The sequence below is a fragment of the Betta splendens genome, chromosome 17, assembly GCF_900634795.4.
Source record: "Betta splendens chromosome 17, fBetSpl5.4, whole genome shotgun sequence".
NCBI classification, from domain to species: Eukaryota; Metazoa; Chordata; class Actinopteri; order Anabantiformes; family Osphronemidae; genus Betta; species Betta splendens.
In genome coordinates, this window is record NC_040897.2 from 9,252,014 (window position 1) to 9,268,307 (window position 16,294).

Sequence of the window (16,294 nt, forward strand, 5' to 3'; positions counted from 1 at the left end):
ACTACTGGATATTTACCTGATATGTTTTCATTTCAACTCAAACATCCACCTTTAAAAGTATGAGGAGGCTCTAGTCCCACAATCTCCCCCCTCCCAGACCAAAACTGTTCCTGTAGTTTTTTAGTGTCGTCTTAATCTACAGGAGCAGTACGTTTATTGGCTGGTCTTTGTTTGACTTACTGATTTGTAGATGACCTCTGTCCCGTCCCACAGCAGACAAACAGTGATAGGAGGCTGCTATCAGCTTATGCTAATGCCCGACTCAGTGCTTCAAACAGTAAATTATGATCAGACAGTCTGGTGAGGTGTTTCGGAAGCATGATTTTTACCATAAAACAATTGACGGCACAGATTTTATGGGACTCGAGCTCTTAAAGGCACATTAAACAGTCGAAAAAACCCCAATTGCCTGAAGAATGAAGATTATGTTTCTGTACAGCAGCACTCTCAGCACTTGGTGAACAACTATCAGCCAGAGCTGAGTGAAGCTGCCCGCAGCAAGAATCTATGCTTCTTTAAAAACTTGCCAAGCACCTCTCAGCAAGTGGGCTCAGACACATCTGAGAGAAAAAAGTCCCGGTGCTGCAGCCAACAGGCTTATGGAGACACCCATAGCAAAATCCCTTATTTTCCAGGCCTATAGCTTAAATATCAGCCTTTGGGGAGCCAAGCTGTCTTACTCTGTGTTGAACTCTTGAGGCATGGAGGCCAGACAACAAAACAACTCTCAGCTGTAGTTAAGAGGCTTGGGAGTCAACAAAAAAGCCCTCCAAACCACCAGCATCTCCCAAAAAAAAGCCCTGAATGGCTGAGGCAGCCTGGGCCACATTTTGATATGAGCCAGGCTCATTCTTTTTCCCTCCGACTCCTCTCTCTGGGTCATGTGCATGGGGAGAAGGCACCCTCACCGGAGGAGAGGAACAAGTAACGGCCGGCAACTTTCACCTTTACTGTAACACTCATTTGCATCTGCACAGGTGCTACAGTTTATAACACACGGACTTACTTTTCTCACAGCTAACGACTTTAGCTTGGCTAAACAAGGCTTGATATTTAAAACACCATCCGCGTCCTTCTTGCCTACATCACAACTATTTTCCCAAATCCCTTTGCCTGGGTTTTGAGAAGCCGAGGTACATGACGTACTCTACCAGGCATCTGCTTCTAAATTAGAAGCACTTTAACCTGCCAAGGACGTTTATGCATGAGTTACTATGTACGGCTCTGACATGGTGGTTGCTACACCTAATGTGCCTGAGCGCCGTTTGTGCAGTCTCGCTCTCATCCGTTGTCTTTCTGTTTCTAGCGCCTCATCTTTGCTGCATTGCAGGACAGGTAGCTCTCGTACTCCTTGGGGAATAAAAACTCCTCTGCTGAAAAGTTTTTCCTCTTTCCCTGCAAGAAATCCTAGAAAACAGAGGTACAACTTGGCCAAACTGGAACAGTTCCTTCACCCCTAACTTTTCTCTCAAGAGACTTGCTGATATATGTGGGTGTAATTACGGTGGAGGTGGATCAGCGGGAGATGAAACAGCCAAATGTTAGATTTCAAAATGTAGATAGATGTTAACATTAGTTAACATCTAGAGAGAAACTTTTGATGTGTTTTAAAATTGCAGTGCTGCTTAACAACATGCCTCAAATAAACTATCTCTAACTAATCATATGGCAGCTTTCCGAAAACGGACACAGTTGGGTCGTGAGTCAGCCGAACAAGCCACAAGCATCTGTTGTGGCGTCTGAACATAGTTAGAACTTAGAGCGATGATGAGGACGTTTTTAAAGCTGTCATCACCACCAACCACACCATCCAGGAAACTTTAAACAAAGAGCTGCTGTAAAAAAACAAGGCTTTAGGCTTCAGGTGGGTTTGATTCACATCCGCTGGTAACCATTCTGACATAACCATGGCAATAAGCGGACACATATTTGGAGGGAATCCATGCAAATATGCTCAGGACACTTCACTTTCACACTGAAAGACGCTTCCCACTGTGGGACAGCAGCCATAACCACTGAGTCACTGCGCTGAGAGCCAATAAAAGAAGGCCCCATACGTGTCTGGAGGTTGGTGATGACGGTGCCGCTGGTGAGGGGTCCCTTGGTGGCGTAGAGGGCCACCGAGTAGGTGGTGCTTGGCTTAAGGTTGGACAGCTGGTGCTCCTGCTTGTTGCCTTCCACCAGGAAAGTATCAGCCGTCACTGGGAAACAGAGGTAACATTCACAAAAGCTTCAGACAGTGTGTTTACTACGTTTACACCATCCCACACAGCTTCTGTTTTGACTGTCATTACATTAAATGTGTTACATTCACACCAGGCTTTGAGAAATTGCTGTTTTGAAAGTCAAAGTCAGCACTGTTCAAATATCTTTACATTTTTTTAAGTTCAGAAGTTTCTACACTAATTATGCTTTTACTAAAATATTGTACTGTACTATAATACTGTATTATTGAATACTCTTATATATCTAAATACCAGGAAATAGAAAATGCCAAATCAGTACTAATAAAAATCAGCTTACTCAGAAACAGCTCATATGTACATGTTAGGTCATTCACAATAAATTAATAATCTACTGTATATTTTGTGTTTATTTCAGCTTTCCCTTTTGGGGTCTAATATTATAATCCAACTGGGCGTGTAGCAACTGCTTACACTAACTGTTCAGTGGTTCCACCAAGCACGATGGACTGATACCGTATGAAAACAAAGCAGATGCATGTGAACAGCCTTAACGTCACAGTGCTCTCACAGGCTAATGGGGAAACCTTAATGGCACCTATTACAGCTCCGCATGCCGAATTCGCTGGACCTAAAACAAATCTGCTCATTATGCTTCGACTCCGTGAGCTGTTAGCGCTGTGATTCTGTTCTCAGAGAACAGTGTTTGTCTTTTTCTGCTGCAGCATGTTTCCTAACTGAGATCCCATAGTTCACCTCGAAAAAGAAATCAGTAGAGAAGCTGGTAGTCGGTGAAAGGGCACAGACAAAATCTGGGCATCTGTGAAGCTACAGTGTTGATGATCTCATGCAAATGACTAAATTCCATTCTCTGAGCTAAACCTACATACTCATTAGCTGATAAGCAATTAATAAAACTCACCCTGGTTATGCGTGAGCGTCAGAACGTAGTTGTCGACATTGGACAGAGGAGGATTCCACCTGAGCAGGGCTCCTTGTGGAGTGATGTTCAGAGCCGTCAGCTCCGCTGGCATGTCCATGGCTGGGATGAAAACATGCATATACACCATTACAGCAGGTCGTGAAGGGAGATAATGGCAGGGGGACAACAATCCCCACAGTCCATGGTGTGTAAAGCTTTCTTGTTGTCCAGAGACCAGAGACATGTTCATTCATTTTCTTGTTTAATAATGAATATATAGGACCATCTTATAAATAATGCATTTCTAAGAGAATGGAAAGCAGAGAGAAGCGATGAGGTCACTTCCATGTCAACACCACATGATGCAGATTAATGATTTTTTTTTCCCACAGTGACCACACACACACGCACACACACACACAGTGGCCACTGTCCCTACACGAGTAAATATGAGCAGTTCAAACCTTTTCCCCCCTGAGCTGCATTAATTTAAACCTCTGCCTGCTAGTGCGAATCTGATGCATCAGGAGGGATTGCTGCCGAAGCGACTGACATATGTGACCTCTAGTGATCACAGATGAGCCCCAAGGCCTCGCGCCCGCACGGTGGCTCTGTCAGCAGCCTGCTGGCGATATATTTTTGAGAAGGCTACATGGTCAGGGTCAGTGAAGATGCTCACATGATCTGCAGGGATTGTTTTATTGATACGTGTATGCGTGTGCAATACCAAACACTCTAGATCACTTGATCTCTAGGTTTGATTCTATCCCACGGATTTGTACACAGACTGTAGATTTGTTGTTAATATATGCAAGGTGGCTATGATGTTATACACAGAGGGTTTGATATAATTACAGAGACCAAAGATATCAAAACCACCTAAAAACATTTAGTTGCTAAACATAATCATTGTAATTAGAGTGACAGAGCTTGGCTTTCATGCTGTTTAACAGCAATGTTCATCACTGCTTTCTTTCTAATGCATCAAACAAATGGTGCAGATCCTGTAAAAAAGTCTCACATATTCCTTTGGGCCCACTGTTTCCCCACCCTCTCAATTTCTTTCTCCGACGGCTGGACATGACAAAATTGAGTCTAAATGTAATTATACCTTTAACCTGGGTGTTGCAGGCCTAATCTGTCCTTGGTCACGTTATTCTGGCTTGGAGGAGGGCATGGCAGAAGAACACTGAACACCGCATGTGCTTTAAAGCTCTGCCCAGAGGAGATAATTAATATTGCCCTGTCCTCATCAGAATAAAGAAAGAAATAGTGCGTTCATTAACGCACCATGGTGAGTTATTCTTCCTTATCACAGCCCCAGATGAACAAACCTGATTAAAATCATTAGTTTAATTGCAAAAAAGGTTTAAGTGAATTTAATGGACGCTTGCCAAGTCAATTAGATGGGCAATAAAGATGGAGCGGAGACGGCCAGAAAAGCAGAAAATAAACGGGTCATCCTCCTTCATCAGGGCCTGTGATAATCCAATAATCATTTTCCATTCTCCTGGCTGCACCGGTGAATCACACACTTGAGGCGAATGCGTCACGCTCACCTGCAGATCTGTAGCTGATAGTCAGGCTCCGGTGCTTTAGATAATTGCTCTGGACAATGAAACCCACAGAGCCAAACACAGCGTGTGACTGCCTTGCATCTATGTCTAGAAAATGTACATTGCTCATTTAAATATGCGCCGTTATTGTGAATAGCACTAGCAGGCCCTCACTCCCTTCCTGCTACTGTAACCAAGTGGATAAGTGCCACTAAAAAATAATAGAGCACTTTGTTTAAATGACCAGTGTTGCACCTGTAATTGATGGTAATGTGAGAGGCCTCTTTCAGTACTTGAGCAGACACACGCTGTTGAGACTGTGACACATAACCTGAGAGCTGCAGGCTGCTGCCCCGAAGACCAACAAAGCCTCATCATGGCCTCTTTCATTATGATGTCTGTAATAAAGTTTTACTCACTGGTTCTAGTTTGCCATTTAACAGTAGCTTCATTTTAATGCAGCTTCAGCTCAACTGTGATTTTAGTGGACATTTAACTAAGCATCCGTTTAAACGCTACAGTGAAGGCTCCGTCATCCGTCTTCCCCTTTAATGATCTTTCTCCAAACTTGGGTTTGGGGAAGAGTGATACTTTGCCAGGGGTCCTGACACATTGCTAATGAGCCCCTCATTAGCCTTTAAACAGGTCTTCGCTGAGTCAATTTAGTGTCAGCTCCTGAGTTCATCTTAGATTATCCGTACCTGCTGTGTTGGAGAGATGGAGCGCTGTTCGGATCCCCGCTTTTCCTTCCCCCTCTGACAATAACTGATTAGGAAAGTGAAGTAAGCACCAATTGCAGCGTTATTCAAGTCATTACATACTTGGCTAAGCAACGCTGGATTACTCCGCCAAATCCCCTGTTTATGTATTGTTGAACGTGGTATTAAAATGTCCCCGGTTGGGCATTGTGCAATGTGAGGAAAATGTTATTTACCGTTTCTAACAAGCTCGACTTTGGAGTTATGTTCTTTTCAGGCTATTAGTGCCCTACAGGCTCTGCTCAGTGTAAATACACTGGCGGAGGGAGCGGATGATATAGAATCGGGGGGGAAAGGCAAGACAAAGATGAGAAAGCGAGCGAGAGCGCGTTCGCTCCTGAACCGGCGGCTCCTGGTGAATGGGCTCTCATTGGCATGCAAACACACCTTCTGCTCGCCTCGGCTCGCCAGCGTCGCCGTCTCTCGCGCGCCGGAGATTATTCACGCGGCGCCGGGAGAGCGCTTTAATCTGAGAGTTAGTGCAATTCGTTCGCGGGGAGGAACGGCGCCTCATATTTAGTACGCGGGCGCGTGAGCCTGCGAGTGAGATATTATGTTTGCCTAACTTACGACTGGGTGTTGAGACACTGAAGGCTGAGAGCTAAGGAGCTCCTCCTTATGATGATGAACCAGAGACACGGGGGAAGAAAGCGAGGGAGAGGACTGATTGGAGAAAAGAGCCGAGCGCAGAGGAAAGATGAGTGATGAAATACTACAGAACGGTAAAAGATAAGAGAGGAAGGCAGGGGCAGCGAGAGGAGACTGAGCTGGGAGCAGGTTACCAATTACTGCCTCGTGGACTGGACAGTTTCATCTAGAGCAGCGGCAGATCTGCGCCTTCTGCAACGTCAGCTGTTCCCCGCGATTCTGTCAGATGTCCGTTGGCGTTTATTAAGCGCACAACTGTTATTGTTATGGGGAGAACAACCGGCGTGAAAGGCGAAGAGGACTCAGAGGGATCCTTCATTCACTTTACATAGCAAACATTTTGCCTGTGTGACGCCCACTCGCACCAGCAGCATCCATCAAAAAGCAGCAGCAGAACCAGTGAGGAACAGGATTCAAAAACTAAGCAACGGCCTGAAGGAGCAACGCTGCCAAACATATACTGTAGCTATGTTTATATATACTGTATTTATATATAGATGGCTTCATTTTCTATTAGAAATTGTCCTTTTGAGCAGCAGCTGCAGCTTTTGTTAAGACCTCCCCCAGAATCGGCTGCCGTGAACAGCGGCATCCCAGCATCCCTTTCATTGTGGCTGTTACCTGTGAAGACAGAGGTTTTGACCACTTTGCTCTCTTGACTTTCCCTGACAGCAACCAGACTGATCTCGTATTCCGTGGCAGGAAACAGACTGGACAAGGTGTAGTTGGTCACATCGCTGTCAATCACCACGCTGTCCACTCGACCTGAGGGAAGGGAGGGAGAGAGAGAGGCAGCATAATAATCACCACCGGTAAATTTAGTAATAAAGATGATTAGAATACAAAATAATGACAAAGGCGATAGGTCAAATTAAACTGCATTAGAAGGCATTCTACAGGAAATGCCATGTCCATTTAAGGAAAAACAGGAAGGCAGATTTAAATCACCTCTGGCTGACTGGTACGACAGCTTATAGTATTCAAATGGGGCCATGGGTCTGATCCACGAGATCGTCACAGAGTCCTCTGTCACGTCCGACACCATCATCTCCTTAGGAGAGTCCATGCCTACAGGAGGGATAACGTACGATCAGATGATAAAAACTGGAAATGTACAGCAGGCGTTTCATATGTGCCACTTTATTCTGTTCCCAGAAGTACACAACAACAGGAGCAAATGATATGAAGCGGGTTCCGCCATTTACATAAACATCTAAAAGAACGGTGCCCTTGAAAGCCTCTGCGTTTCCGTATTCTCCGCTCGGTCCATTTTTAATCTCCTGCTCATTACATTTACATAAATAGGCACGTCCTTGGTTTTGGAAGCACATGCATTTTTAATGCAAATTTGTATTTATTGGAAAAACACCATCAAAAGATACTCCAGGAGAATTTCAGCTGCGTCCAGCTAAAAGCACAATGCGCCGCACCACAATGGGGGGACATTAGCATTGAGGCTGAGCAGGGTTTACACAGCGGAAACTCCCCCTCCCCGCTGACAGTTTGTTTTATGCGTCTCCCGAGACGCGGAAAAGGTTAGGACAAAGGCGCGGGGAGGAAACAAGTCGCGGGAGGTCCCCAGCAATTAGTAAGAGAAACAGAGGTATGAGGACGGCTAACGAGAAAGAGACAAAGACGGAGGGGATTATCATCCTCATCTCCTTTATTGCCAGGGGGCGACGCTGGCTGCACTTGTAAAGCAACCGCTCCTCCCTCTTCAAACAATAACCTCTGTTATTCACAAGCACTGGAGGAATTTAATGCTCCACTTATACTAAACATGCTAGCATTTATATAAGCTGTGATTATTCATTCATGTACAGTGTTTCTTACTAATTACAGTGAGTCTGTAACACGGGCTGAGAAGCGTGAAGCTGTTACCCAACACTGTAATCTATGCTCCGCGTACATGTACAGCTGAGTGTGCTCTGTGTAGGCTCATAAACATGCAGACCTCAGTCTCAACTCCATCTAGGCTCCCTTTACACTGATCAGAGTTTATTATCGCCGCCCGGTGAACCACGCCGCCCTCTCAGCAAATCAGCAGTTTGAACAGAGTAAATGTTCAAACAAAGTGGGACACGGGCGTTATTACAGTGATCCGGGCGCGTGGGTCTCGTCCGGGATCTCTGCTCCTGTGTGGGTGAATGTGAGGCGTGGTGCTGTGCGAGGCCGGCCCACAGCGTAGGTGCCTGTGGCTCTGATGCAAAGTTAACGTCGCTATTGTTCGTCGCCGACTTTTCCCTCGTCTCTATTTGTCTCCAGCGCTTTTCTCATGTCATGATTTAGCTGTTGTCCTCCTTTCCGTTGGGCCATTGTCTTTTTCTCTCGTTCACTCGCCCTTCCAGCGAGTGAGAGCTCCTTAATAAAACATTCAGCTACAGTATGGTATATGTGGGAGTTAGAACAATTCAAATCAGGTAGAAAATGTGAAGAATAGATTGAAGAACACTGCTGTTCCTGCAGCTGTGGTTCTGCCCTATCCTGTTCCACATCCTTCTTTTTTATTACTATGCCACACATCAGTAGCTCTAATTTCACTATAATGCCCTTAACGTTTCATTTATTCTACTGTATGTGGCAAACCCCATTCTCACTGTACAAGGGCAAAACAAATTAGGACAAAAACCAAAAATAAAAGCTTCCAAGGCAGAGCTCTAATTACAAAACCCGTTCTGCTGTGGTTCTGTGCAAATGAAATTCTCAACCAGCATTTTTTGCAAATACTTATTTAATTTAAAATCACTTTGCATATCCATTTTTTACTCAGATTTTTCTCCACTTTCCTTTGCCATGGTAATTCACTTCCCTCCTCCTGCCAGAAATCATTTCTTTACAATTCCTATCTTCGGTTTTTCCTGCTTAATCCTAAGTGGGCTTCAGGGACATTAATTTAGATCCCATCTGTCTTAATGTATCCCTTGGAGAAGAGCACAAACCCTGTGTCTGGAAGGGATTAGGCAATTAATTAGTTACTGTGAGACCAGTCAAAGACAGCCAGGGTCCCACAACCAAAGACAGCCTGAAACAATAACTTTACAGTGCCAGAAATGTAGGATGACCATCTCTGAAACAACTGCTAAATAACTGCTGAAATGGTGCTTTGATCAATAGAACATAGATGGAACACACACATCGCTTCACTCACATTGATATTGACCTGCATTGTAGCCCATCATTTACTTTCTATCAGCATCTGTGGCGCAGTAATAATATTTCATGACTACTGCACACACAGAGGATGGCATGATTCAAGGATGAGCACTATGACTGTGTGAACCCAACAGCGCTCCCTGGTCCTTGTTTAAGTCACACTTAAGTCACCAGCGGCACGTTTTCAGGAATGAAGTTGCTCACCTGTGGTGAGCGACGCTGTGATAGGCTCAGAGGTAACATCCCCCTGTATTGTGATTAGACTGACGGTGTAGTGAGTGGACGGCAGCAGCCCCTGGACCAGCGATCTTGTCTTGGAGCCGTCCAGTGTCGCCTTGGACGTGTCCGTCTCATCCGCAGAGCTGTAGCTCAGGATGAAGAGATCCGCGGGCGGCGCCGGGGCGTTCCACGCCACCGACACCGAGTCTGAAGTCACTTCTGACAAGTAGAGGTGGGTTACGGGTCGGATTCCTGGAGGGGCGGGGAGTTCAAAGGTCACCGGGGGTGCTTTCAAGGACAGATAAAAAAGCCAGACAGAGCGAAGGAAAAGAGCAGGCAGCTTCCATCAGGACGGAGACGGAAGACAGGTAATTCAGTGATGGATGGAAGCAGTCCTGGACGGTGAAATGCATCGTTAATACCACAGTTGAGAAGATTAGCCTTGGAGGTACTCTTGATGAGGAAGGTGAGACACAGAGCAAACCACAATCGTGTGGAAGCGATGATTTAATTGTATAAAAAGAGAAACTAATGAGATTAGCCACCACACGGATGAAGATGTGAGGGGGACGTCCACGATTAAAAAAAAGGGGGGAAATTATGATGATAGCAGATGCTGTTGTCAGAAGATATGACCCGAACAGAAGCCGGTGTAATGAATATGAACCAGTGCAACACCTGACACCGCAGCAAATGCAAGAAGATTTGAATTTAATTAGCCACTCGTGAATGTATAAACAGTAGGCATGCCCTGCGCGGGCAGCGGGGCCTCGCGCTGATACTCGCAGGAATCCTTAGAATAAAAGGCACGAATGTGAGTGAAACGGCTAAAAGTAGGCTGAAGTTATGATGAGGACAGAGGATCAAGATGAAGCTGTAGATGGTTTGAAAGGCAGTAAGATGAGGCGGCATGACATGAGGGATCAAAAGACTTGGTTTAGTAGCGAAGAAGATGAAAAACTTCAGTTCCGCAGGTGAAGGTCAGACTACTAGTCATGAAAAATGAAAAAAAGACGCAAAGCATCAGTCACAGTCCTGAAAGCTCTTTGTGAAATGTAACAAAAAAAAAACATTTGATACCAAGTGTCATATGCTTAGAATAAGCTTCTCATTGTTTGTTGTGTGGTGAAAACATTTGAAACAGCGCATCACTACAGTATTTCTCAGTAATTCAGTATATTTTAGTTCCCTTTTCTTGACGAACTGGCAACGCGGTTTATTTAGTATTCATTTATTTACTAGGGTCCCACAATTTGGGCGCTTGTTCAGCTCTAGAAGCTTAAACTTTTAATCTTAATCACAGCATAATGTTAACGAACGGAGGCGACATGAGGAAGGAAGGATCTGCGACTGGTGCCTGAATAATGTGGAGTAAGACAGCTGTAATAACAACGCAATGAATAAATAATGAAAGGTTTTGCAGATAACTACTTAGGGAAGCATACAAGCACACGCTAGTTCCAAGAGCACTCTGGGATTTATGTGACAAAGTTTGAGATTATTTCAGATTATTCACTGGATTTCCCTCCGTATTCTGGGTCCAGATGAGCGCACGCGGGCAGATGTTGTCAGTGCGACCGAGCGGAGGGTGGATGAGAAGATGACAGGTCATTAATAGTTTTCCTCTAATTTATGTGGCCCGTCGGTTTCTCGGCCTCCATCGTTCGTCTCCAGATGGTGAGAGCGACGCTACTGAAGGAAAGCACCGATAGCGGGAGATGACGAGCGCGATAATGATCTGTGTGACGATGCCGATGGTCGGGACGGGGACGAGGGGAGGACGCGGCGGCGCGAGCGGCGGAGAGGCGGACGACAGCTGTGACGTTTCACGCCGACAGAAAAAAAATCACATCAAGCTTCCTGTGGCAAAAAACACAATTCAATAAATAAAGACCCGACAGAGCTGAGCGGGTTGACAGGCAGTCTGACACGTAGTCGGACAGGAAGACGCGCTGTGAGTGTGAGGCGGTGCACGGAGCGGTGGGAGCGCCGAGACGAGACGCGAGACGCAGAGAACGAGCTGAAACACAAACACGCGCGCATTTAGATGCAAAACAGAGGCGCAATTAGGAAACGCTTGCAACAGGCTCATTAGCCGACTTGATTCATTTGCCTCCTTTAATTGCTCTTTTAGGCTCCTCTAGTTTATTTCACCGTGACACACCTTCGCCGCTGCCACTTTCATTATATTCGGCATTAACTCAGCGCCGCTAACGCTAGAACTGCGCTCGGCATTAGCGGTGCGACTGAGCAGGCGGAGGGAATTCAGTTTCGCTGTTTCAGTGAATCACACGGGCCGAACTCCCTTATGGTGATTGTTATTGGTTCCACGCCTTGGTGCTGATGTTGCTGAGTTTATCAGCGTCCGCGTGGAGCATCCGAGCAGTCGCTCTACCTGTGAAGGCGTCTATAGTGGCCGCGGTGCTCTGCTGCCTCCCCCTCCTTGCTGCTACAGTGATGGTGTACTCGGTCCCGGGCTCCAGGTCCGTCAGGGTGGTGGTGGTCACGTCTTTAGGCACGGTCCGCTAGAAGCAGAGGCAGCAGTCAAGCATAGATCCTCCCAGCTACTGCGTGTGTGCAGTAATCTGTGGCGTGTGCTTCGTTACCTCGGCGGTGACGCCGGAGGAGGACGTGTAGGTGACCTTGTAGTGGTCGATGGGGCCCTGCACCTCGCCCCAAGCCAGAGCGATGGTGTTGTCTGTGGAGGCCGTCACCGTCAGATCCAGAGGCACATCCAGACCTGACACACGGAAACAGGATTCAACTAACAGCCCAGGTGCTACCAAACAATTTGTTTCTAAATTATTAAGCAGCGGTTCATTATTTACTCGCTTTTCACGCCATCATTTTAATTAGGCTTCGTCAAAGAGCCAATAATGTTGACAACTCACAAAGTGTTTGTCCTACATGTACGTGATTACCACAGTTCTGTCCTGGCTCAATGTTATTATTTTATTGTATGTATGTGCATCACACACACACACACACACACACACACACACACACACACACACACACACACACACACACACACACACACACACACTATGGAGACAGAAAAATGTGCCATTTTGAAGAAGAAAAGCAGGCGATTATTTGAGTTTACCACAGTGTTGCAGTAAATTCATGCCATTCATTCTTTAAACATTTCATATAAAGAAAAACACTTTAAGCTCAATTTAAAAACAATTATCAAAACGTGTCCTTCCACACAGTGGCTCTTGTGTTACAGGGCTGCAGTGCCTCACATTGAATTTTGATATTCTACATTGATATTTTAACACCACCCAAGATTCCTTGATAGTTTTTATATTATTCAGATTTTTGGTGCAGCGCTGACATCAAAAGAGAAATAATGAAAAATCACAGATTAAACAGTTTGTTTGCAGAATCCATTTTTCCAATATTGCCTCCGTGTTAATTTAGCAATCTCACATACTGTATTTCATCTCTTTGTATTAGATGCATTCCCCCTCGTCCCTGCAGCGATGCCCGTCAGATCATGAATGCTTAATTCTCAGTTAATCTTCTTCCGCGCTGTTTCTTGAACATTCGCTGTTTTTTTGCACCTTGTTGTCAAATGTAGATGATTTTAAAAACGCAGCAGTGGCTGTACAGTAAGTGCAGCCACCGACGATGCAAAGTATTCCTTCAGCGCTCACGTGCACAAGCAGACGGGTGGCGCTGTCATGTGATTTAAAGCTCTTTCGCAAAGATGTGACAGATGTAGTGCTTTTTCCAAGTTCAAAGAGAGTGCACAAAATAGAGGGGGGGGGGTGTTGAAAGAGCCTGTTCAAAAGGCAAATGGAGGCATCATTTGGCAAAGTGCAAAATACCTACAGCCATTAAAATAACAACAGCTGCAGCAGCGACATGCTCGACAGTGGACATGACAGGAAGGAACGTCTCACAAAAGGTTAACCCGGGGCTTCATTTTACAGCCAAACACAATAAAAACTCTAATATCTGATCAAGCAGCAAGTACAAGGAGCCCATTAGTGAAATGGTAGAGGATGTGTAATGGGAACGCTGACTGGAGCTGCTGGTAATAAAACAGCCACACACCAGGCCAGAGCAGCACTAGTCCTGCCAAAAACTCATTTGCTTAATTTTAGTACAATGTTTGTAATGGTTGGCGCGGGGGCAGCGGCTCGCGTGACGAGCAGCGGGTTCGGAGCCTAATCGACAAATGGGCCACATACAGTACGCCGCCGCGGCGCCGCACGTATGCCGCGGCGGCTGGCTACGCGCGGACACTCACCGGTCCTGGCGTTCATTGTCGCCGGCGTGCTCTGGTTGCTGTCTTTCATGGCCGACACTCCGATGCCGTACTCTGTGCCCGGCAGCAGGTCTAAAGGACAGAAAGAGGATTTAACACATGCAGTAATATAACGAGAAGGAACATCACACCCGCCTCCTAACACAAGGCACATATCCATTTGAGGGACTTTGAACCGGCCCAATTAGTAACGCAACGCAGGTAGATTTACATAGAGTATGATCTCTGAATCAGCTTCTCTCTCGTGTGCCAACGGCATAACTATTCAGTGACACAGACGCAGAGGAATGAGCAGGTGTGACAGTGATTATTAGAGGACAGAATAAAGGAGCGGTGGAGAAAGAATCGGGGCACAGAGACATTGATTGCAGTGGCCAAGCAGAAGAAGACAAGGACCTTTAGCTTCTATTCTTATGCTGGCCGTGCCCTTTCCTCCACCACAGCCTTTCAGAATGAACATCCCAGCTGACCCCTGCTTTCTGACAGCCTTTCAATATGCCCGCAGGACAACAAGCCATTCCACAGATACCATCAGTAGCCTGTCAGCCGAGCGTTAGCTCTGCAGATTCTCCTGCCATGTAAAACACGCGTGTACCCGCCGGATCCACCGTGATAACACTGTAGGCATCAGACGCAGGAGCCCTATAGGTGATGAACAATCGAATGCAAACGGGCCGAGTGAAAGGAGAAGAGCGCCGCGCGGTGCTTTACTCACCGGTGAGCGTGGTCTTAGTGGTGGCGCCCTCATTTCGCGGTACGATAACTTTGTCGTACTGGTCTCCCGCTAAGGTGCTGTAGACCACCTGGTACCCATCCACCTGCATTTAAACACACGCAGACACTCACTGCAGCAAACGGCGGGTCATCACTTTAAAATGTTAAAAAATGGATTCAGGCTTTGCTCCGCCTGGCTGGTGGGGCAGAGGAAAACGCTGCATTTTGCACAGGGCCAGTGTGATATTTGGCTCTCTGTCAACACTCCGCAGGATCATGAGGATGCATAAATTTGCAGCACTAACAGGCGCCGAGACAAACTTGTTTCATACGTCTGTGTGTGCAGCAGTTAGTGGAGCCTGGAAATATCACAGTGACTACGGAGTGAAGAAACGGGCTTTAGAACATTTGAATTTTAAGTCAAACTTTAAGTCATCGGCTGCACCCGGAGATGTGTTTGTTCCGTGGTGTTGCCAAGCAAACAGAACACCAGAAGAGCCAGTGCTCTTTGTGGTGAGACTGTACGGCGTTGGAGAAAAATAAGACCAAGACGGTTTGTGGGAGAAATAACGATCTGCTTCTGAGGAGAGGAGTCGAGAGCGAGTGGGTAAGGTCACTGGTGAGAAATTATAGATGCTACAAAACGGACAAAATTCCCTCAGAACCCAATAAGTATTTTGGGAAAGTTCAGACCTTTACACTAAAATATGCAAGCATTTGTCTTTCTGTCATTCTTTTTATCTATGAATACTAGAAGTACTTAAATCTTTTTATATTATGTATGTGCAGTAAATCAAATGCATCTATCTATATTATCTATAACCTGGTATTAAATATCTAACTGAAGCATGTCCTTGTGCAATTACCTCAGCCTCACTATTATCCCATTCCAGCTCCAGGGTGGTGGAGGTCTTGGACACGAGCCGTAGGTTCTTGGGGGCATCGATCTCTGAGAAAAACGATAAAGCTGACAATGTTGGGGACACTGAGACCATATCCCAGAGAGTGTGAACATGTAAATATGAGCATCACACAAAGTATATTAAATATCATCGTACAAGAGTAGAAAATCAAACTACAGTAACGTATCTTTACTAAGGAACTAAGGTTTTTATCTGTGGCTTCAGTGCAGCCAAAAATAAACGAGTAAATACACAAACCTACACACAATACTGGGAAAAGGGTTGTGGAGCCTTTGGTGTTGCTCATGCTGCTGTTTGTTTACTTTGCCCAGTAGCCTTGAGAGCTCATTAACAGGCAAAACACATGGAAATTAAGAAAAAATAAATAAATAGCAAAAACAATCACGCATTTGACTTGAGGCAAAGCTTTTAGAAAACCGCTGTAAATACAAAACACACAAATAAATACAGACAAGAGCTGCAACTAACACTAACGGGAGTGTTTCCGGGGGACACTTAAAAGTGATGAACACGGCGGGGACACCGGGACCGGCTCCGTGTGGCCACTGTGGCTCGTAAAGTGGAAGGCGGTCGTCCATCAGAGGCGTCTCACACTGTTGAGACGTTTAACCTCAGCTCTCCTCAGGCTCCACCTGATTGTTGTTCTCACACCTCTTTTTAAATCCTGGACATTTACTGTCGGCTCGATGCAGCCGGGCCACATTTTCTTAATCTCCCCGTCTTCATTCACAGTTGCAGCTCTTAGTTTGAGCTCTTCGAGCCGCCGGAGTCGTTCCGTACTCAGAGTAATGTTTCCGCGAATAATTCAGTTTCTCCCGCACAAACTTAATGACAGCGACAAACCAGCTTGAGCAGATGCTCCCAACCACATCCAATGCAGATAAACAGTATGGCGGCATTAGGCCTTATGTCATCGCTGTTCTATTCCCAGAGGGGAGC

General features: G+C 45.9%; 1 protein-coding gene across 6 annotated transcripts in view; it reads right to left on the reverse strand.

Moving 5' to 3' along the window:
• Positions 1–16,294, reverse strand: part of tnr (tenascin R (restrictin, janusin)) — a 108,313-nt gene that overhangs the window by 14,683 nt on the left and 77,336 nt on the right. For 4 of the 6 annotated variants that reach the window (XM_029130807.3, XM_029130809.3, XM_055503655.1 and 1 more), the window contains 10 exons: positions 15,299–15,399; positions 14,434–14,536; positions 13,701–13,790; positions 12,046–12,179; positions 11,835–11,964; positions 9,425–9,691; positions 7,016–7,135; positions 6,689–6,832; positions 3,106–3,225; positions 2,058–2,201 (listed from right to left, as the gene is read on the reverse strand). In XM_029130807.3, coding sequence (XP_028986640.1) covers positions 2,058–2,201; positions 3,106–3,225; positions 6,689–6,832; positions 7,016–7,135; positions 9,425–9,691; positions 11,835–11,964; positions 12,046–12,179; positions 13,701–13,790; positions 14,434–14,536; positions 15,299–15,399 — 1,353 coding nt within the window. The remainder of the gene's footprint in view (positions 1–2,057; positions 2,202–3,105; positions 3,226–6,688; positions 6,833–7,015; positions 7,136–9,424; positions 9,692–11,834; positions 11,965–12,045; positions 12,180–13,700; positions 13,791–14,433; positions 14,537–15,298; positions 15,400–16,294) is intronic. The other 2 variants (XM_029130808.3, XM_029130811.3) reach the window with 2 other exon arrangements.